The sequence below is a fragment of the Chionomys nivalis genome, chromosome 15, assembly GCF_950005125.1.
Source record: "Chionomys nivalis chromosome 15, mChiNiv1.1, whole genome shotgun sequence".
Taxonomy (NCBI): Eukaryota; Metazoa; Chordata; class Mammalia; order Rodentia; family Cricetidae; genus Chionomys; species Chionomys nivalis.
Window position 1 is genome coordinate 20,179,592 of NC_080100.1, and position 21,920 is coordinate 20,201,511.

At 42.5% G+C, this 21,920-nt stretch overlaps 1 protein-coding gene across 1 annotated transcript; it reads left to right on the forward strand.

Moving 5' to 3' along the window:
* Window positions 1–158: 158 nt before the first annotated feature.
* On the forward strand, window positions 159–17,657 carry C15H5orf22 (chromosome 15 C5orf22 homolog). Its single transcript, XM_057789740.1, has 9 exons — window positions 159–321; window positions 1,123–1,268; window positions 4,041–4,190; window positions 8,373–8,799; window positions 10,407–10,469; window positions 10,828–10,949; window positions 12,390–12,456; window positions 14,886–15,025; window positions 16,102–17,657. The coding sequence occupies exons 1-9, from the start codon at window positions 241–243 to the stop codon at window positions 16,232–16,234; spliced, it is 1,329 nt and encodes a 442-aa protein (XP_057645723.1). The 5' UTR covers window positions 159–240; the 3' UTR covers window positions 16,235–17,657.
* Window positions 17,658–21,920: the final 4,263 nt, after the last annotated feature.

The following is a 21,920-nucleotide window of genomic DNA, read 5'->3' on the forward strand; positions in this document are numbered from 1 at the left end:
CGCATCTCAGCACCTTTTGCGCCGTGATTGGCGGGTCAGCGAGAGTGACGGACATTCAGACCAATCGACACTGCCTATAGCTCTCACACCCGCCCCTCCACCTTGACGTCCTCCAATCCGGAAGCGCAACCGGGTGAGCGCGCGTTTCCGCCGCGAAAGGGCATCGGTGCGCGCGGCTTGGAGTTGCCGGGCAACTCTCCGGGTGCCTCGGGGTCACGGCGGCCAGAGTCGCGCGGAGACATGAGTGACACCGGAGGGGACTGCACGCGCCTCAGGAGCTACCCCCGGCTCCCGGTGTGGGTGGTGGAAGATCACCAGGAGGTGAGCGGGGCGGGCGGCCGAAGCCCCCGAGCCCTGACAGGAGGGATTCGAACCCCAGCAGTCTGCAGAGCCCTGGCCAGCATCTGACGCTGGCCGCCTCCTGTCTCCCGCCGACGATGAGAGCTGACCCCTCAGCTGTGAAATGGGGACCATAGTCGTAGGTCGTGTTACAGGGCTGTTACTGAGGACATAAGTCTTCAGCATTTCTGAACGTTTTATAGCAGTGCTGTAGTAACGTGGGTTCCTTACGTGGACTTTGAGTAGACTAGAGGTCCGTGGGTCTAGGAGATTTATTTAAAGGACTCATGGGGAGGAGGTCTCTGGGTATAAAACAAGAGGGGTTAAGAGTGAAGCTCAGTGTTACTGCATTTGACGTTGACCTTGGGTTCAACCCTCCCCCTGGAAAAAAAAATGGAGGAAGGGGACTTACTGATGGAAAAAGATAAAGGAGGAAAAGAAAGTTGATTTCTGAGACACGGTCAACTTTGGGTTGGCCTGTGCTTTCCAATTCAGTAGTAAACCTGGACACATAGCATGTAAGAGTAGTAACCTAGGGCCGCCATCCTAAAGGGACAGAAAATGCCCTAACACCTTAAGAGTACCTGGGACACACAAAGTGGCTGAGCAGTTGGGTGATAAAGATGGAGATTTTCATAAGCACCATCCACAAGAGATTTTATATTTTCCCACTTTTAACACCTTGATGCACCTCAAGTTTGTGCAGTTATTTTTTATTTATTTATTTAGAGTCTGTCTGCACTTGGCAGTATGTCATTCTTAGTGTGTGTGTCTCTGTTACAGGTTCTGCCTTTCATATACCGGGCCATAGGTTCGAAGCATCTTCCTGCCAGTAATATAAGCTTTTTACATTTTGACTCCCATCCGGACCTCCTTATCCCTGTGAATATGCCAGCGGACACTGTGTTTGATAAGGAAGCACTCTTTGGGTAACACGGTGTTTTTAATCATATTTCATGTGTTTGAAATATAACATGTAGCCAGATAAAACAGCAGACTTGGTTATACTCATGTATTTGTTTTTCATTTTTGTGTCTTTATTTATTTGCCTTTTTTATTTTGTTTAGAACAAGTTTTTGACAAACTAAAAGAGCCAAAAATAGAGACCAGGCGTGGTGACTGATACCTGTGATCCCAGCCCTTAGAGCACTGAGACAGGGGGAATACTGTTTGAGGACAGCCAGGGCTACATTGAAGCCTCTTTATGGTTAAGTGTCCATTGTCAATTCAGCAGCATTTAGAATTATCTGTAAAGTGGGCAGCAGGACTTGGTTGTGGGTGATTATCTTGGGTGGATTACTAATACTAACAGTGGGTAGACCCACCTACGGTGAGTAGGGCCCTTGCCAGCTGGGGTCCTGGTCTGTATCAGTGGAGAGAGAGACATGAACAGTACCTTGAATTCATCTCTGGTTCCTGATTACAGATGCTTCAAACTTGCCACCTTGACTTTGTTGCCAAAACCTGTTACTTTGGTCAAAGTATTTTATGGTGGCCACAGGAGAAGAAACTAAGAGGAGCTTGCGTTCTCTCTCTCTCTCTCTTTCTCTCTCTGTCTCTGTGTGTGTGTGTGTATGTGTGTGTGGTAATTTCAGTTTCCTGTCATTGTATCCATACAACTACTTGTCCCTACCTTGGTAACATGAAAAGCAGTCATGAATGTTGTGGAAACAAACAGCAAGAGGTCATTCCAATAAAACTTTACAAAAAGAAACAAATTATAAGAGACAGCCAAGCCAGCATTTGATGGCCTCTAATTTAGAGTTTGGAATGTTAGAAGAAACTTGGGAAGTCATCTGAGTATGGTCTCCTTCCTCTTTCCCCTCTTAAAGCATGGTGGTGGGGTACAAGAAAATGTGACTTCTGAAACAGTCTAATAAGCATGCAATGCTACATCTTCAGTTTGCCTGTCCTTTCTACGATTGTGTCCTTCCTTCTTCTCCTTGGCCTTATTTTCAGGTCACAAATCCTGTTGAATTTCAGTTTTGTAAAATCACAGATGCGGGGCTGGAGAGAGGGCACGTAAGAGCACTTAGACTTGCAAAGGACCCAAGTGTGCTTCCCAGCACCTACACTGAGGGGCTCACAACCATTTTGTAACAGCTCTACAGGACCCAGCTCCATCTTCTGGCATCTGCAGGCAGCTGCACTCATATGCACGTACACACATGATAAAAAGTCAAATAAATCTTGAAAAATACAGTCATAGGAATAGAAGTAAAATTCATAATTCATATTCCATCCTTCAGAATTATATGTCTTTAAATAATGGCTTCTCTTCTATAACAGAGTTCCCTGAAATCCTCTCATTATCTCATATGTAAAAGCATACTTTCAGTCGCCTATAGATCTTTTAGTTGACTTTTTCCAGAACTCCAATAGGCACCAACTCCTAAAGAAATGCAGTAGTTCCACCGTTCCCTTACTGTGTTCCACAGCTTAGAAACTGGAAGAGAATGCCACATGTTAGTCATAAAATAACAGTTCTTAAACTTTTTAGTATTCTAGTTTTGCTTTTTTTTTTTTTTTTTTTTGGAGGCTAGGGTTTCAGCTTGTTATATAGCCAAGGCCTCCCTTGCACCCCTCAGTGGTACAAGGACTGCATATACACACCACCATACCTGAGTGTCTGCTTTCTTTTAAACTCTTAGAAAATTAAGCCTTGCCGGGCGTGGGTGGCGCACGCCTTTAATCCCAGCACTTGGGAGGCAGAGGCAGGTGGATCTCTGTGAGTTCGAGACCAGCCTGGTCTACAGAGCTAGTTCCAGGACAGGCTCCAAAACCACAGAGAAACCCTGTCTCGAAAAACCAAAAAAAAAAAAAAGAAAGAAAATTAAGCCTTGAAAACTGTGAATTATAGTTGTGTGCATTTACTTTAAAATTAAAAATAAAGTTTTCAGATGTCATTGTAAAATATCAAATCATTATGTCTGCATAAATGAGTTATTTTTGTAAAAAAAATACATTTTAAAACTATCACATGGAATTTAAATGTTTTTAAGATCTAATTTTTGCCCCTGTAAAGGACACCTGGGTTCTCTGTCTGCTTCTTCGTTCAGTCTGTTGCTGTATGTTGTTTTGGTTGAAGTGTATGATGAAAGTTCTTACCCTCATAGACGTGATTGGAAAATGAGATAGTGTTTTCATTACTTACTCAGATAAGTGATGTTGTGACTATTCTTTGATCTTCCACCAAAACTCCACAGGCTTCTGAGAGCTCAGCTGGAATGTAAAATCCAACAATCCAGCCTCGTGTCTAAATAACCACAGTTAATTGAGCTTTCAAAAAAAATTGATTCGATTCACAATTCAGTCCCAGGTGCTTTTCCTTGAAGCAACCATTGTACTTCACAGTCTAGAGGAGGAGTCCTGCTGTTTTCCTCTTATTTCTACACAGAATATTTTAGAATTACTAGTTAGGAGCAAGAATTAAAAAAACCAAGAACATTCTTCAGCAATACTAGCTTTTGGACATGGGCAATTGCTATTTATGAAGTCTAGAGGGACTGTTAATCGACCTCGTATGGTGCATAGGATCCCAATCCACTGGCAGGCTTGTGCAAATATTTGCTCAGCGCAAGGGAAGTAGCATCTCTGTGAAAACAGTTTTAACCTCAGGGGCCATACTCTTGAGACCTACTGTCTTCAAATGTTTGGGGAAAAGCATTTGCTAATAATTTTAATGTTTCTGTTTTTTCCAGAGAACTAAGTATTGAAAACTGGATTATGCCCGCAGTTTACGCCGGCCATTTTTCTCATATAATATGGCTTCATCCCACATGGGCTCAGCAAATCAGAGAGGGCAAACACCACTTCTTAGTAGGCAAAGACATTTCTACCACCACAATCAGGTAATTTCTTCATTTTTGTTAAGAACTGAATGCTTGTTCCTTTGAATTCTTGTAATAACTTCCTAAATGCCTCCTTGCAGAGCTGTATCTAGGCCCAGCTGCTCCAAAAAGTCTTTGAATCACCAGAAACAAAATTTTAATTCTCTTGATCTCCTTCATGTACTCTTTGTATTTGTTACTAGTTAATTCGTTTTCTTTTATGACGTTCTCTGGAATTCGGGTTCCATTGCTGGCTAACTTCATCAAGTCTTTACACAACTTATAGATTTATACAATCAGTGGTGTCTTTTGTTCCCTGCTTCTTCTGATGCAACTGTAGTGTGCTGAGTTTAACTTTTAGATTTGAGCCACACAAGGTGAGCAGCACATATCTATAGTCACAGCCTTTGGGAGGCTGAGGCTGGAGGATGCTCAAATTTGAAATCAGCCTGAACCTAAGAGCAAGACCTTGTTTCAAAATGCAAAGTAAGGACTGGAGGTGTAGCTCAGTGGTAGAACACTTACCCAACATGCCTACAGTCCCGAGTTCAATTCCCAGCACGGAGAAAACATAAAATTTACCTGGGAGTTGTGACACACACCTGTAATCCCAGCCCTCTGGAGGTAGAGACAGAAAGGTCTGGGGTTCAAGGTTATCCTCAGCCACATAGTGAGTCTGAGGCCAGCTGATAATTCACTGTCTGGATAAGCAGATTTTAGGTTTTAAATTTATTGTTGTAGTTTTTGGGATTCAGGCTAAGTTAAATTACTATGCCCTCTGATTTGAGCTATATGTACGTCAGGTTTTTTGTATGTGGTTCTGAACCAATACCCTCCAACTTGTGTTGCTACAATGTCTGTCTTTAGTAGTTGCAGTCCAGTTCTAAATTCTCTTGGGAGAGGAAGAACTTTTAAATAAATGTACACATAACTTTATGGGCCCTGAGTGATAGGAAAAATTGTGACCCTAATTTTTTTTCTGTTTTGATGACAATGTTACCTTTGGTGTTACATGCTTTTATCATTAATATGAGTAGCATCATCTTGATTTATGAAAATTGTGCTTTATATATATATATATATATATATATATATATATATATATATATATATAGGTTTTTTGAGACAGGGGTTTCTCTGTAGTTTTGGAGCCTGTCCTGGAACTAGCTCTTGTAGACCAGGCTGGCCTCGAACTCATGGAGATGCCACCACTGCCCAGTTTACTATATAATTTTTAAAAAGTGATTAGTACTCAACATTTAACAAATATTGTACATAATATTGGTCTATATAAAAAAAGTGAGTTCAGTATGTTGAGTGGGCCTAATAGAACCTGTAAAATCAAATCATTTTGTACAGGCCGACAGATATTTGTTGTTATTGTTCACAACAGCCCATCCTTGGTCTGCCAAATGCTGGGGTTAAAGGTGTGAGCCACTGTGCCAGCTTGATGTGTAGATATATGTGTGAGAGACAGTTTTCTGTGTTTCTTTTTGAGACAGGTTCTCACTTATGTTGCCTTGGATAGCCTAGCACGCTCTGGAGACCAGGCTGGCCTTGAACTCACAGAGAAGTGCCTTCCCAGTGCCGGGATTAAAGGGTGCACCACCACACCAGGCATGGTCTTGGTTTCCTGAGACAGGGTCTTATTGTGACACAGAACATCACAGACATTTTCAGAAACTCAGTATATAATTTCAGCTTTGGGAATATTGTGCTTAGCTCATGACTTAGTTAGTCCAGCAAGTGAAAATGTGTGAACAGCCAATTTCAATTGCATGTAGGCATGAATTTCCGTTTATTTGCAGAAATAGAAGCAAAGTGAAATTTGCTTATTAAGAATATGAGGCTTTGTAGACAGCTAAGTTGGTAAAGTGCTTTACAGTATAATCATGAGGACCTGCGTTTGATCCCAGAGCCCGTATGAAAAGCTAGGCATGTCACCACATTCTTCTAATGCCAGTCCTGAGGAGGTAGAGCCAGGCAGATCTGTATGACTCCCAGCTCCAGACCAGGAAGACTCAAGGGATGCCACCCCAGGTTGACTAGTTTCCACAAACACATACTGGCATGCATACCACACAAGACTAGAAATCTTGGTTAGGGTTACAGTATTTGTCTTCATTAGGGTGTTACAGTTTTTAATTAGCTTGCACTTTATTTTTATGTCATTGATCTGTTTTGAAATTGTCTTCTTTTTAATTTACAGCTATAGGGGCTGGGGATGGAGCCTCGATTGGTAGGGTGTGTGGTTAGTGCGCTGGAAGCCCTGGACTGTCCCCAGCACATTATGAGCCCATGCCAAAAATAACAGCACTCAATGGAGACAGGAGAATCGGTACTTTAAGGCCAGTCTAGGCTACATGAGACCCTGTCACAAGTCACTTTAAAGCTATATATATATATATATATATTTAAGTGTGGACAGGTGGGGGATAAATGTATTCTTTTTATTTAGTAGAATATGCCTCTGAAGCATGTATTGAATATAGTCTTCTAAGTACTCACAGAGACATAATATAGCCAAAAAGCCAAGAATATACTGATACTTTTAGAGTCAGAAATATTACCTACATATTCCTATTGTCCTAGATTCTTGAAAGGCTAAGGCAAGATCACTTGAGCCCTGGAGTTTGGTGCCACAATGAGCAACTTAGTCACACTCTGTCTCTTTAAAAAGGAAAGGAGGGCCGGGCGGTGGTGGCGCACGCCTTTAATCCCAGCACTCGGTAGGCAGAGTCAGGCGGATCTCTGTGAGTTCGAGGCCAGCCTGGTCTACAAGAGCTAGTTCCAGGACAGGAACCAAAAGCTATGGAGAAACCCTGTCTTGAAAATCCAAAAAAAAAAAAAAAAAAAGAAAAAAGAAAACGTAAAAAGGAAAGGAAAACAAAAAGAAAGTCGGAGCTGGAAGGATGGCTCCACAGATAAGAGCACTTATTGCCTTATAAAATCATTGGAGTTGGGATCTCAGCACCCACGTCAAGAAGCTCACAAACACCTGTGTCTCCAGCTCCATGGGACCCAGTGACCCCCTGCTGACCGCATGGGCACCTGCTCACTTAATGTATGTATACATACATACATACAGAGAGAGAGCATACAATAAATCTTTAAAGCAGAAATATAGGACTCATGAAATTGCTTTTCATATTAAAAATATTGTGTTTATATACTTTTTTTTAATATTTATTTATTATGTATACAATATTCTGTCTGTGTGTATGCCTGCAGGCCAGAAGAGGGCACCAGACCCTATTACAAATGGCTGTGAGCCACCATGTTTGCTGGGAATTGAACTCAGGACCTTTGGAAGAGCAGGCAATATTCCTAACCTCTGAGCCATCTCTCCAGCTCCCTGTTTTTATATACTTTAAATGAAGCTATAAAATATATCAGAAAGACCTGTATTTAGAGAAATTTTTCTTATAATTTTTTCTTAAATAAAAATCTTACATTTTTTAAGTGTGTATGTCTGTCTGTCTGTCTGCATTTGCCAAAGGAGGCTAGAAAGGGGGTTGGCTACCTTGGAGCTAGGGTTCCAAGAGGTTGTGAGCCATCTCTTACAGATGCTAGGAAATGAATTCTGGTCCTCTGGAAGGGCAGCAAGTGCTCTTCACTTATCCGCTCTCCGTCCCTTTGTTTTCTTATTTGAGTAACAATTTCTTTCTGATATTAGAGCTCACCGCACACATACCAAACCTGGGTAGCAACTCTCCAGTTCAGAAAAACTAGATTTTTCTGTCCTTTCTTTCCTTTCCTTTTCTTTTCTTTCGTGTGTGGTCCCATACTTGTATCATTCTGCCTTGCCTTCACAAGCTCTGAGATTACAGACATGGATCACCGCACGTGGCTCCTTCTATCTCCATGTTCCATGATCTCTGGAGTCCTCATAAGCCGACATAACTTCCCACCTTCGTGCTCATGGCTGGTCAGCGGGATGGGAGAGCACTGTTCCACACACCTGTTTTCCTATCACAATCACTGACCAGAACCTCCGAGGTGGCCACATCTAGCTGCAAGGTGGACTATAAAATGCAGTCTTTATGTCGGGCAGTGGTGTGCCCTCTGAGAACGTGGAGAAAGCCGTTTCTACTGAAGACAAAGTACAAGTGTTGTTTTTGTCAGGGTGCCTTATTTCTGCAGCGTCATAGTAATGTCAGCTATTTGCTCATTCCTTGAAATACTCTTTTCCCTTTGCTCCAGGGTTACCAGTACAGATTATTACTTCCTAAGTGATGGTCTCTTTGTACCTGAAGACCAGCTGGAGAACCAAAAACCATTGCGGTTGGATGTGATCGCGGTAGAACCTCACAAACTCTGTGACAGTCAGGATGGCAGTGAGTCCATGTCTTCTGCAAAGAAGCCCAAGCTGGCCCTGGGCGGTAGAGAGAGCACTTCCTCTGCTAATGGGGACCCTAGCTCAGAAGGACTGCCAGGGGATGAGGGGACTCCAAGAAGTGACCATGCTTGCCAAGAGCCATCACTCTCATGTTCTGGAGGCCAGCAGTACCAGAGCCCGGCCAGCACTGGGGAGATTCTGGAAATGCTGAAGGATGGAGATGCGTTTGTTTTAGATATTGACTTGGATTTTTTTTCTGTCAAAAATCCCTTCAAAGAAATGTTCACTCAGGTAAATCTGGTCTTTTGAAAACATAGACCTTGACAATTGCATGGCTTTTCTCTGTATTACAGGTAGCAAGCTTTCTGCAAACATCCGGAAAATTATCTTCGGTTTTAAAGGTCATTTTTCTGCCACATATTCTTCTGTTCTTTTCCAGTCTTTTAAAATTATATATAAACTTTATCATCAATCCTAATTAAAAATTCCAAAATCAGCTGGGTAATGGTGGCGCACGCCTTTAATCCCAGCACTTAGGAGGCAGAGGCAGGCGGATCTCTGTGAGTTCAATGCCAGCCTGGTCTACTGAGAGTGTTCCAGGACACATTCCAAAGCTACAAAGAAAACCTGTCTGGGAAAAAAAAAATCCAAAATCTAAAATACTGCAAAATCCAAAACTTTCTACACACCATGATGAAATGCACCCATAAAGTCCCCAGATACAACTTCTGCTTCAAAGCATCCATCTCAGATAAAGATATCCACCTACATTATACTTTATAATTTAGTAGCTATATTCTTATTTTCATTACATGAACTTACTTATTTTGGGTGACAGTGGCTCATGCCACAGCACACATGAGAAAGTCAGAGAACAACTCTCCAAAGTCAGTTTTAAAATCATCAGGCTTGGTGGCAGGCACCTCTACCCTCTGAGCCATCTCTCTGGCCCAGCTGTATTTTTAATATGAACAAACATAACAAGGCAAACATAGTGGTACATGCTTGTAAGTACTTGGAAAATGGATACAGAAGATCATGAGTTCAAATCCAGCCTGAGCTATGTGAAGCCTTATCTCAGAAAAAAAAATGATAATAGGTGATTCCAGTTTGTCCCATCTGTGTCCATCACTAGCCGCGTCATCCGGGGAAAGGTACTTGCCTTTCTGGCACTGTAAACAATCACCACAGCCTACTAAGTGTGTACCTCAGTAGTAGCACACTTACCTAGCTTGCTCAGGGTTGTGGGTTCAATCCCCCTCCCTCTGTGCTGCAGAATCAGTACTTAAGTAATAAATGAGCCCCAGCTCATAGTATTGTTAAGATCAGAGAAGTACTGAAGACATGCTGCAGTATTGTGCCTAGTACTTTTTAGCTCCTACCTACCCCTAGGCCAGATGCAGCCACTTAGAAATGGAGCTGTCTAGTTAGGTTTTTAAGGAGTCTACTCCTTTTATTTAACTTACAAAACCTAGCTGTGTTAGGCATCTTTCTCTTAAATCAGGTTCTGTATGTCAGCATTCCGTCTGTACACCAGAGGTCTCTGTTGCCAGGGAAGTAGCAGTGTGGTACACATGGGGCTCTTCTGTCATCGTCACTGCAGGCATGTGTGTCTTCTACGAACAGCTACAGTCTTTAGAGCTTGGGATATATCCATTCTCATAATGGTATAGTGTTAGAAACACTTTTATGATCTGTTAGCCTATTCGCTAATTTTTATACTATATTCTGTCCAGCTGGATAAACTTGTCCTGGAAAATTAAATCTGCTTTGGAAATCTAAAGTATACAGTGTGCTTGATTCTCCCAGACAAACGTTTGAATGCTATCTCAGATATTTTCTTATTTATCCATATTGTTGGAAACTCCTAACCTTGGGGGTTTTGTTTTGTCTTACAGGATGAATACAAAATTCTACAGGAACTTTACCAGTTTAAAAAACCTGATAATAACCTTACTGAGGTAAACCCTACACTTTATCTACCACTAACTACTACCTTACTTTCGTTTTTCGGTTGTTTATTTTAAAAGAGTTTGTATAGTTCTAGCCAGCCTCCAGTTCAGCCTTCTGAGTGCTGGGGTTGTGAGTGTGAGCCTCCTTGCCTGGCTCTAATAATATCTTGTAGCTTATTAAAATGTTCTCAGCTCTCTGGATTCTTTGTGTGCATATGGATATTCACACATACATGTGTATTTTTTTGATGAGTGCTTCAGTACATAGAAAATCTTTTTAGCTAAGTGAACTGGTATTTTCATAATTAGTATTTTACTTCTTTTTTAAAGGAATAACTGTAACCTCAGTTTTTCAATGTTTTTAAAGGAAGACTTGGTAGATATTGTTGACACTCGAACTCACCAATTAGAAGACTTAGAAGCAATTTTTGCTGATTTGTGTGACGGTGATGGTGAAGAAACTGTACAGAGATGGGCTTCAAACCCTGGGTAAGACCTCCTAAATGTTTTCTTCCCCAAATCCTGAACTGTCCATTCTAGCTACATTCCAAGTTTGTTGGATGGGTTGCTCTTTAGAATCAAGGGTTAGGGGGATGGCTTACTCAGGAAAGTGCTTGCCACATTGCCATGAGGACCAGAGTTCAGATCCTGAGCATCTATTTAAAAAGCCAGGCTTGGTAGTAATAGTGAGGCGGAGACAAGAGTATCCCTGTACTCACTGGCCAGCAAGCCTAACTAATTGATAAGCATCCGAGTCAGTGAAAGATTCTGTCTCAAAACTAACTAAAGAGGCCGTCCCGTGTTGACCACTGCCTTATTGAGTATTATTGACATGCTCTCTGTCAAAGGATTTGGGGGTAGAGACAGGAAGATAGGAGTTGAAGGTGTCAGCTGCATATTGAGTTACAAGCTAACCTGGGCTTTGTGAAATAAAGTTACTTTTCTAAAATACAGTAATAATAGTAATAGTTACAAGTTTTGTTAACAAGATGACAAGGTGAATACCTTGAATCTCAGCACTCATGAGGTAGAGACTAGAGGATCTTCTTGAGTTCCAGGCCAGCCATGGCTATATAGTGAGACCCTTTTTCAAATTAATTTAAAGATGATGATATTGAACAACTTTAATTTATTTCTCAACCATCATTTGAAGCATGTATCCATGGTGAAGCTCTACTTTTTAATCATTGTTTTTTGTATAATGCTGTGAGCTAAACCCGGAGCCTTGTACATGCTAGCTAGACAAGCACTGAGGTTTCTTTTTATCTTTTTTTTTTCGTCCTGGAACTAGGTCTTGTAGACCAGGCTGGCCTCGAACTCACAGAGATCTGCCTACCTCTACCTCCCAAGTGCTGGGATTAAAGGTGTGCGCCACCACCGCCCGGCACACTTAGTTATATACTCCTGTCTTGGTTAGGGTTGCTATTGCTATAATGAAACACCATGTCCACAGCATCTTGGGGAGGACAGGATTTATTCAGCCTATCTCTTCCACATCACAGTTCTTTACCAAAGGAAGTCAGACAAGAACTCAAGCAGGGTAGGAACTTGGATGCAGAGGCTACAAAGGAGTGCTTCTTACTGGCTTAGTCCTCGTGACTTGCTCAGCCTGCTTCCTTATAGAACCCAGGACCTCCAGCCCAGGGATAGAACCACCCACAATGAGCTGGGCCCTCTCCCATTGATCACTAATTAAGAAAATTCTCTACAGGCTTGCCTACAGCCTGATCTTAAGGAGGTAATTTTCTCTGTTGAGGTTGACTCCTCTCAGATGACTTTAGCTTGTGTCAAGTTGACATAAAACGATCCAGCACAGCTCCTAACCCCAAACTATGATTAAAAAAAAAAAAAAATATCTAGTATGCCATTTGTTGCTAAGGCTAGTCAAGGTTATTGTGGTGTTTAATAATTGGGGTGGCTTTCTTCCAGAATGGAATCACTAGTTCCACTTGTACAGAGTTTGAAAAAACGGATGGAAGTACCAGACTATGAAATGGTAAATATTTTCTATCATTGTAAAATTGATACTTTATACAGGTAATTTTCTGGGTGAAATTTTTGTTAAATTGGGTAAATCTGTCCATGTTACTTATTTAAAAATTAAAGAATGATAAAATAATACTTTTCAGAAAAATATTTTTAAAAATAGTTTTCCAGGGGGATGGAGAGATGGTTCAGCGGTTAAGAACACTGACTCTTGTTCCAGAGAACATGGATTCAATTCCCAGCACCCACATGGCGGCTCACAGCTGTCTGTGACTCCAGTTCCAGAGGGTACAACACCCATGACAAAACACCAATGCACATAAAATAAAAATAGATAAAATTAAAAAAATATTTTTACCTTGAAAAAGATTCTTATTTTCTCTAAGAAGCAAAGGTACTCTGAATCTTTTAGTCTTTTTTTTACTATGGTTTGCAACAGGATCTCATGTAGGCCCCTGACCTGTAACCTCCTAACCTAACCCTCACCCTCTCACAGTTCTGGTATTTCAGGCTCACACCACCATTCCCAGCGGTTACTACCTCTTTGGGTTTTTTGTTTGTTTGTTTGTTTGTTTGTTTTTTATTGCTGTGCTTGTCAATAGTCCAGAGTCACCACACCATCCATAATTCAGTTTATAATTTCTAATTTCATCACTTTGTTGGTTTTTTTTCCTATTGTCAGACAAGGTTTCACTGTGTGATCCTGGCTGTTCCAGAATTTTCTATGTAGACCAGGCTGGCCTCAAACTTCCTATGAAAAGTGCTGGGAATGAAGGGGTTTGCTAGCACTCCTGGCCATGTTCTTACTGAGGCTCTTTTCCTTTCTCTGAAAACATACTCGATCATAAAACCAAAAGAGAAAGAAGACAACTGTGTCTGGTGCATTTTAAATGTTAGTTCTTTGCAGCTTATCAGTAGTGACCTGAGTGGTAACACTCATACATAGTGCTTGAAGCTTTCTAACTAATGTCCTTACAGACCTCACAGCTCTGACTCCATGTCCTTACAGACCTCACAGTGTTCTGACTCCATGTCACCTTACAGTCCTTAAAACATTCTAACTCATGCTGGGTGGTGGCGCACGCCTTTCATTCCAACACTCAGGAGGCAGAGGCAGGCAGATCTCCATGAGTTTGAGGCCAGACTGGTCTACAATAGAGCAAGTGCCAGGACAGGCTCCAAAGCTACAGAGAAACCCGATCTCGAAAAACCAAAAGAAAAAATTCTAACTCATATCCCTTATCATCCTTAAAACGTTCTAACTCCATATCCCCTCATAGTTCTTAAAACGTTCTGATTGCATATCACCTTATAGACGTTAAAATATGTATTTTCATTTTTGACCCAATGTTTGAGAAAACTTAAAACTTTAAAAGTTCAAGTGAAGCCAGGAAGGGCTTCTCTATAGTCCCCACACTCTGGGAATGGCTGCTCCAATAGCAAGTTCCATGCTACATGCTTCCTTCAAAGTTAGTCTGGGCCGTATAGCATCACAATCAGGTGCATTTCTCAGATTGTTAAGGTGTCACAGCTAAGACTCCATTCCCTTCCTCTGAGTTTGCTGCTCTGTCTCATCAGTAAGAGGTGTTTTAATGTTTTCTTTGGTTGTGGAATGTTGTCATGCCACTGTATTCGAGATGGTGTTTTCTAACTTAATCTTCACTTATTAAATAGATAAATAGCAACAAAAGAATATCGTGGTTAATGCTTGCTAAGCCAAAACATACTCTTTTCTGAAAATGGCGTTTGTTAAAAATAACACATATCAGAATTGGAAAGATGACTGAGCAGTTAACAGCACAGGCTGCTCTTTCAGAGGACCTGGGTTCAGTTGCTAGCACCCACATGACCACTGAGAATCATCTGTAACTGCAGTTCAGAGGATCTGGTGGCCCCTGTAGGCACTGCATACGTGTGGTGCACATACATACATGCAGGCAAAACACCTGTACACATGGAAAAAGAATGATGGGTGCATGGTACTTGGGGCTTGAAAGTACTGATATACCAAATGTGTGTTTAGATAAGTGTGGCTGAAGCATTCTCTCTCTCTCTCTCTCTCTCTCTCTCATCACAGTGCATATGTAGTGGTCAGACTATAGAATTGGTTCTCTCCTGTTCTTGTGTGGGTTCTTGAGATTGAACTGAGGTCCGGCTTTTCACATCGAGCACTTTTACTGATGAGCCATCTCACTGTCACCGTCAACTTTTATTTTTGAGATAAGGTCTCTCTGAATGTGAAGCTCACTAGCCAGTGATCTCTAAGGATCTGCCTGTCTCCTCACTGCTCACTCTCTCAAGAACCCCCAAAATCATTGAGGTGTCATTTAGAGTCTTTGTTTCCAGCACTGGGCCTTGAAGCCAGTGCTTGTATTTGCTAGACTGCTCTGCCATTGAGCTGTATACCCAGCTTATGATGCCATTTTAATTTCTTTTCAGGTTCATCAGGCTGGGCTAACCTGTGATTATTCGGAACTCCCTCATCACATCAGCACAGAAGAAGAAATCGAGTGCCTTGCTCAGTCTGTGTGTCGTCTACTGAAATGTCTTCCAAAGCCTACTCTTATCACAATCGCAAGGTAGGTGTGACTGGCTGAACAGCAGTCCATCACGGATGTCCGTGTCCTGCCCTCTGCGACCCATGGATGTGTTGCCACTGCACAGCAGAGGGGACTTTGCAATGTGATGAATGCAAGGGTTTTGAAATGATTTATCCTAAATTACCTGAGTGGAACCAGTGTTGTCACAAAACTAGTAAAAGAAATCTGAAATAGCAGAATCAGAGAAGGAGCTAATGTTTGGAAGGGGCCATACTGCCAGCTTTGAAGGTGGAGAGTAGGTCTCCTATTCTCAGCAAGGAATGCAGGCAGCATCTGGATGCTAGTAAAGGTGAGAGGAACAGCAGAGCTCTCCTCAAGCTATGTGTTAAAACCCCACCATGCCCACACATACTCACAGAAGAGATGACTAAGCAGTTAAGAGCATTTGCTGTTCTTACAGAGGACCTGAGTTCTGTCCCAGCACCCAAAATCAGGTAGCTCACAGCCACAGCTCCAACTCTAGGGTCTCTGATGCCCTATTCAGCACCCTGTGATACGTACACACATGGGTGCACGCTCACACAACACAAACACACAAAAATTTTAAGGGAAAAAAAGTTCCCTTACACTGAAACAACACTGTGTCACCTATTCAGGGCTTGTGAGCATTAAAGAGCTTGTAGGACATGATCTGGGGTGATGGCTCTGTGGGTAAAGTGCATGCCACTTAGTACAAGGGCCAGAGTTCAGCCATGATAGCACATGCTTGTCTATCTACACACTTGAGAGGCAAAGGCAGAAAGGTCATGGGAAGCTTGAGAACACCCTGGTCTAGATAACCAGTTCAAGGCCATCTGGGTCTGCATAGCAACATCCTGTCTCAAAGCAAAAGTACAGAAAGTTGGTCATTGTACCTGTCCTACAGAATAGCTTTTTAAAAATAAAAAACAGAGAAACCCTGTCTCGAAAAAAAAAAAATGATAAAGAACAATTCTTGTAAAGCACCTAAGGAAGGTAAACATCCTCCAGGTCTCGGGAACCCGTGTGTCGCCTCAATGACCACAGAACGACTCTGTCATACTCACAGGTCCTTCCTCTTTCTCTCTTGGCTGCAGGTCAAGTCTGGATGATTACTGTCCTCCTGAACAGGTTGACAGCATTCAGGAAAAGGTCCTCAGCGTGCTGAGCTCACTCTACGGGACCCTGGACACTCACCTGGTGTATTCAGAGGCGTCTCCTCCATGTTGAAGCACATGGAACACTAGGCTCCTGTGCAATTGGTACAGCAGCAGGACCTTAGTTTATGAGTCTTCCAGAAGACACTTTCATTTTTTGGCTTTTTGAGACAGGGTGTCTTTGAGTAGCCTTGACTGTCCTGGAACTTGCTTTGTAGACCACGCTGGCCTCAAACTCACAGAGATCCGCCCGTCTCTGCCTCCCAATGCTGGGATTAAAGGCATGTGCCACCACCACCCAGTCAGAGTACACTTTTTATGTTAACTTTCGGTTGAAATCAGTCAGATATTTTGAATCTCAAGCAAACATCAGTTGTTGAATACAGCAATTGAGGTAGAGGTAGGGGATGTTTGTTGGTTTGGTTTTATTGTTTTTACATCGAATCTGTAAACCCCAGTTGATGGGGACTCTTGGCTATCTTTCTTGCTTTCCATGTTGTCTTTGATTTTGTGAGAGATTTTTTTTCTCTTCCCCAAACAGAGCTTTGGATTAGATGAGATTTATTTATTTATTCATTCAGCTGGTGCTTATTTTAGCACTCTCCTCTGCCCAACACTGCTAAAGACAAGATGCCCTCCTGGGGGACACGGGAGAAGCAATGATGGGCTCTGGACAGTCTCAGGGAAAGAGAACAGATGCGTCTTGGGCATGCAGTTAGCACTGGCCCTACAGGAAGTAACAGTCTCAAAAGCGATGCCAAAAGATCCTTGCCGGTCCATGAAGATACTGTACTAAGGCAGCCTGTCTAAGGACCTTGGAATTGTGCCCATGCTTTTGCTAATGTTCTCCAGCATTGTTTTTATGCCAGCGGTCTGGTTGAGTAAACAAATTTTCCCTTTCTGTTGCTACTTGTAGGTTTTTTTGGTGTTTTGTTGTTGTTTGGTTGTTTGGTTTTGGTTTTTTGAGACAGGGTTTCTCTGTGTAGCCTTGGCTGTCCTGGAACTCGCTCTGTAGACCAGGCTAGCCTCGAACTTGGAGAACTACCTGCTACCTCCTGAGTGCTGGGATTAAAAGAATGTACCACCACTGCCTGGCTGCTTGTACTTTTTGATAATTGGAAAGACTTCTGGGGGAGTTTTCCTTCAGGTTGTCATTGTTGGCCTCAGCTGGCATTTAGTCACCAAGTGTCACTTTATTGGCAGTCAGGGTCCAGGGGCTAGAAAGTTACTAAGCACTTTTTGCTCTTGTGGAGAACTGGAGTTTAGTTCCCAGCACCCATATGACACACAACCTCTTATAACCCCAGAGCTAGAGGCCAATACTCCTGTGGCCTCACAGCACCAGACACTTAGGTACTAACCACATACAAACACTTAAATAAAAATAATCTTTTTTTTTTTCATATTTAGAAGGATTTTTTTTCTTGCTGATTTTTTTTATTAATTAATTAATTTAATTATTAAAGATTTCTGCCTCTTCCCCGCCACCACCTCCCGTTCCCTCCCCCTCCCCCAATCAAGTCTTCCTTCCTCCTCAGCCCAAAGAGCAAGCAGGTTTCTCTGCCCTGTGGGAGGTCCAAGGACCACCCACCTCCATCCAGGTCTATTAAGGTGAGCATCCAAACTACCTGGGCTCCCACAAAGCCATTACATGCAATAGGATCAAGAACCCATTGCCATTGTTCTTCAGTTCTCAGTAGTCCTCATTGTCCATTATGTTCAGCGAGACCGGTTTTGTCCCATGCTTTTTCAGTCCCCGGCCAGCTGGCCTTGGTGAGTTCCCGATAGATCATCCCCATTGCCTCAGTGTGTGGGTGCACCCCTCGCCGTCCTGAGTTCCTTGCTCGTGCTCACTCTCCTTCTGCTCCTCCTTTGGATCGTGAGACTTCAGTCCAGTGCTCCAATGTTGGTCTCTGTCTCTGTCTTCAAATAAAAATCAATATTAACAAATTTTTCTGATAAACCAACTTTTTAAGGAAAAAGTAGGAAAACTACATCTTTGTGATCTGACAGAAATATCCAAGGCCGTAGCCGCCTTCCACCAACCTCCTCGTGTGTCTGAGCACCGTGGGGCCTCCCATAGGTGAGCACAGAGCAAGACAAGAAGTGAAGAACCGTTTATTGCTTGAGACAGCCAGGAGAGCACTGGGGACATTTTCCAGAGTAATCTCTCCCCAAATCAGGAAGGGAAGGTGTTGAAGGGGGAGCTGCGGGCTGTGTTCCTGCCGCCCCAGCTCCTGGTCGCCTAGCTAGCTTATGCCCCAAAATAACAACACACAAACTGTATTCTTTTAAACACTGCTTGGCCCATTAGCTCTAGCCCTTACTGGCTAATTCTCATATCCCGATCAACCCATCTCTAATAATCTGTATAGCACTAGTCTTACCGGGAAAGATTCAGCATGTCTGACCTGGCGGCTTGCTTCATCACGTCTGCCCCAGAGAGGAGAGCTATCAAGTCTGCCCTCTGCCCGGGAGAGGGGAGCATGGCGTCTGAGCTCACTTCCTCTTCCTCCCAGCATTCTGTTCTGTTTACTCCACCCACCTATGTTCTAACCTATGAGGGCCAAGCAGTTTCTTTATTATTTAACCAATGACCTTCCTCCATCAGGAAGGAAATTGTGTCGGGGAGACTTGTACACGTTTTCCTAGAAAGACCTATCACTGCATAGAGAATATTTTCTGCTGTATGCATTTGGAGATCAGGCTTTATGTATTTAATAAGCCAAGTTTGCCCTCGTGACCCAGAAGATTAGTAGGCTCTTCTGACTGGATTAAACTTGTGGGGTGGGGGAGATGTGCTTTAAGGGATGTAGCACCCCCCCCGCCGTTCCTCTGCAGACAACAGTGTTTACAGTGCTCGCTGACCGCGGGAGTTATTTCCTCAGTTTACCTTCTTCCTGATTTGGCTTCGCTTTGGTTCTCTAGTTAGTCTCTTCTCCTTTAAAGGGTGAGATGACGTGTAAAGAAAACAGAAAGCGTCCATCGTCACCTGAGCATAGCAGTTGCTCCCGTTTCTGCAGGTCGCTTTCAACCCTCATCTGCCCGTGCGCCTCTAGAGTTGTGTGACCAAAATCAGTTACTTGGCTGCAGCTAGTACTCCAGGACACGTGACCATGGTCGTGCGGTAGATGGAAGCATATTCTGTTTGTGTGTGTGTGTGTGTGTTTGTTTTGGAGTTTTCGGGGCAGGGTTTCTCTGTAACTTTGGAACCTGTCCTGGAACTAGCTCTTGTAGACCAGGCTGACCTCGAACTCATAGAGTTCCTGTGAGTTCCTCCTGCCTCTGCCTCCCGAGTGCTGGGATTAAAGGCATGTGCCACTGCCACCTGGCTATATTCCATTCATTTTTATAGTGAACATATTTTCCTCTGGTTAATTCTCTTGTCATTATAAAATTTTGTAAATTTTTTTAATATATTTTGAAAATTTTCTGTTAAAGTTCTGTAAATAGGCATTATTTTTATGTATAAATCTTTCTGTGTTAAATGAAATTAAATGCTATGTTTGTCAGTTTTAAGGCTTCTAGGTCAAACTATATCACTACTTGTTCTCGATGTCAGTCTGCTGGTTTCATTGGTTTTTATCTATGTTTCATTTTGATTTGTTGTTGTTATTGTTGTTGTTGGGAGAGTTGTTTCTATTTATAATGAGTCCAGTAAACATCATTTTTTAACTTGGGTCAGATAAAAGTGATACACACCTGTAATCTCAATATCCAAGCTGATACAGGAAGATTCCAATGAGTTCAAACCCAGCCTAGGCTACATAGACTTATCTCAGAAAGAGAACAAGAAGTCTATTTCCTTTATTGGCATCCCCCTCTCCAATCCCCCCCCCCACAGCCCTGTGCTCAGTCCTACTTGTTGAATGAAGCCCAATTAGTAAAGACAGGAAGCTGTTTAACTAAGATTCCTTCATTTGTATTCCAAATACTGGTGACGGAACAGATAACACAAATAGCCGTGAAGTGGCTCTGCACCCACTGAGACCTCTCTCCAGCCCCTGAATCCTGAGTTTCGAAGCAATGTTCTCAGACGTTCTGTGAATAATGATTCTTAGCATCAGAGATTTTTATTCCAAAAGAGAGGTTTTCCCCATTAGGAAAGAAGTTAATAGAGGTTTAAATAGTTATTCATAATTTAGAACTTTTCTATTATGATCAGTATAAGCATCTATTGACAAACATTTTTAATTTTTTTATTATTATTTTAGTGTTTTTCTGTATATGAATGTTTTGCTTGTATGTATGGGTGCCAGGAGAGGGTGTAAAGTCCTTGGAACTGGAGTTACCGGCAGTTGTGAGCTCCCATGTGGGTTCTGGGAATCAAACCTTGGTTCTATGGAAGAGTAACTGGTGCTCTTAACTGCTGAGCCATATTTTAATTTTTATTTAAAAAGGTTTTTTTTTGTACAGTGTAACTCTTCCCACATCCTCCCTACCCATTCCATGTCCTTTAAAGATAGATAGATAGATAGATAGATAGATAGATAGATAGATAGATAGATAGATAGATAGCATGGAGTTCCTTTTGTGTAGGCTAACTGCTCCTGAGTGGAACTTGCCCTAGACTGTGGTTGACATACCTGTAACACACCACTGGAGAAAACTGGTTTCGCCTTTCCCAGAAAATATCAGTTGTAAATTTGTAAATACTAGCTTCTTGGTTACCTGGTGACCACTTCCTCTTGGCAGTGCTGGGATTCTGTCTGACTTCAGCTTTTGCAGGTCCTTTGCAGGCTGCCCCAGTCTCTGGTTCATACGTGTATCAGCTTCTTACGTCTGGAAGATGCTGTTTCCTTGAAGTCATCCACCACCTCTGGCTCCTAGTCTTTCCCCATCTTCTTCCACGTGGATCTCTGAGTCGGAGGGGAGAGATTAGATGAAGATATTCCATTTAGGGTTGAGTGCTCCAAAGTCTTCTCTGCACATCACCACTCGTGGGTCTCTGTGTTAATCGCTGTCTACTGCGAGAAGCTTCTCGGATGCAGTTGAGCAATGCTGTGACCCATGTGTATAGCAGCATGTCATCAGGAGCCATTTTAGTGCTGCTCCTTTAGCAGAGTAGTAGTAGGTCCCCCAGGCCTAGTATTTAGCCCCAGGTATTTTGCCCCTCCAGTGGTGTCAGATTTGTCTTCCATCTCGTGAGTGATTCCTAAATCCAGTCAGAAGTGGTTGGCTACGCCCATAACCTTTGTGGCCACTATTGCATCAGTATATCTTGCAAGCAGGTGTTTGTTGTAGGTTGCAGGGTTTGTACAGGGTGGTCCTGATGATTATTTTCTCCTCCAGCATGCAAAGCACCTTCTAGCCTATGAACACTAGTCAGCAGGGATGAAGCTTCTAGTGACCAGGTTGGTTTCTCTGTGTTTGACGACATAAGAAGTTGTGTCTTCAGCCACAGGGCCTTACATTCATTTCTGGACAATAGTCAAAAGCCTGTGATGTTTAGGGAATGTCTATGGAACCCCTTTGTCCAGCCCGTTAACATTTTTGACCTTGTACTTATATAGTCATAGCTAGCTGGGTCTTTTGTGATCTGTCCTCTTACGAATAAGATCTGATGAGAACTGTGTTCCAAATGTTGGGTAGCATAACCTACAAATATCACAGCATGAATTTTTGCCCAAAATTTTAAAAGCTAACATTTGACGTGATTTCCCAAAAACTGCATGTGTGAACTTTAGATCGCTACAAATAGCCTGCTTTGGGCAAGCTTTGCTGACTACCAAAGGACTGGCACTTCTTCCCCATTTCTG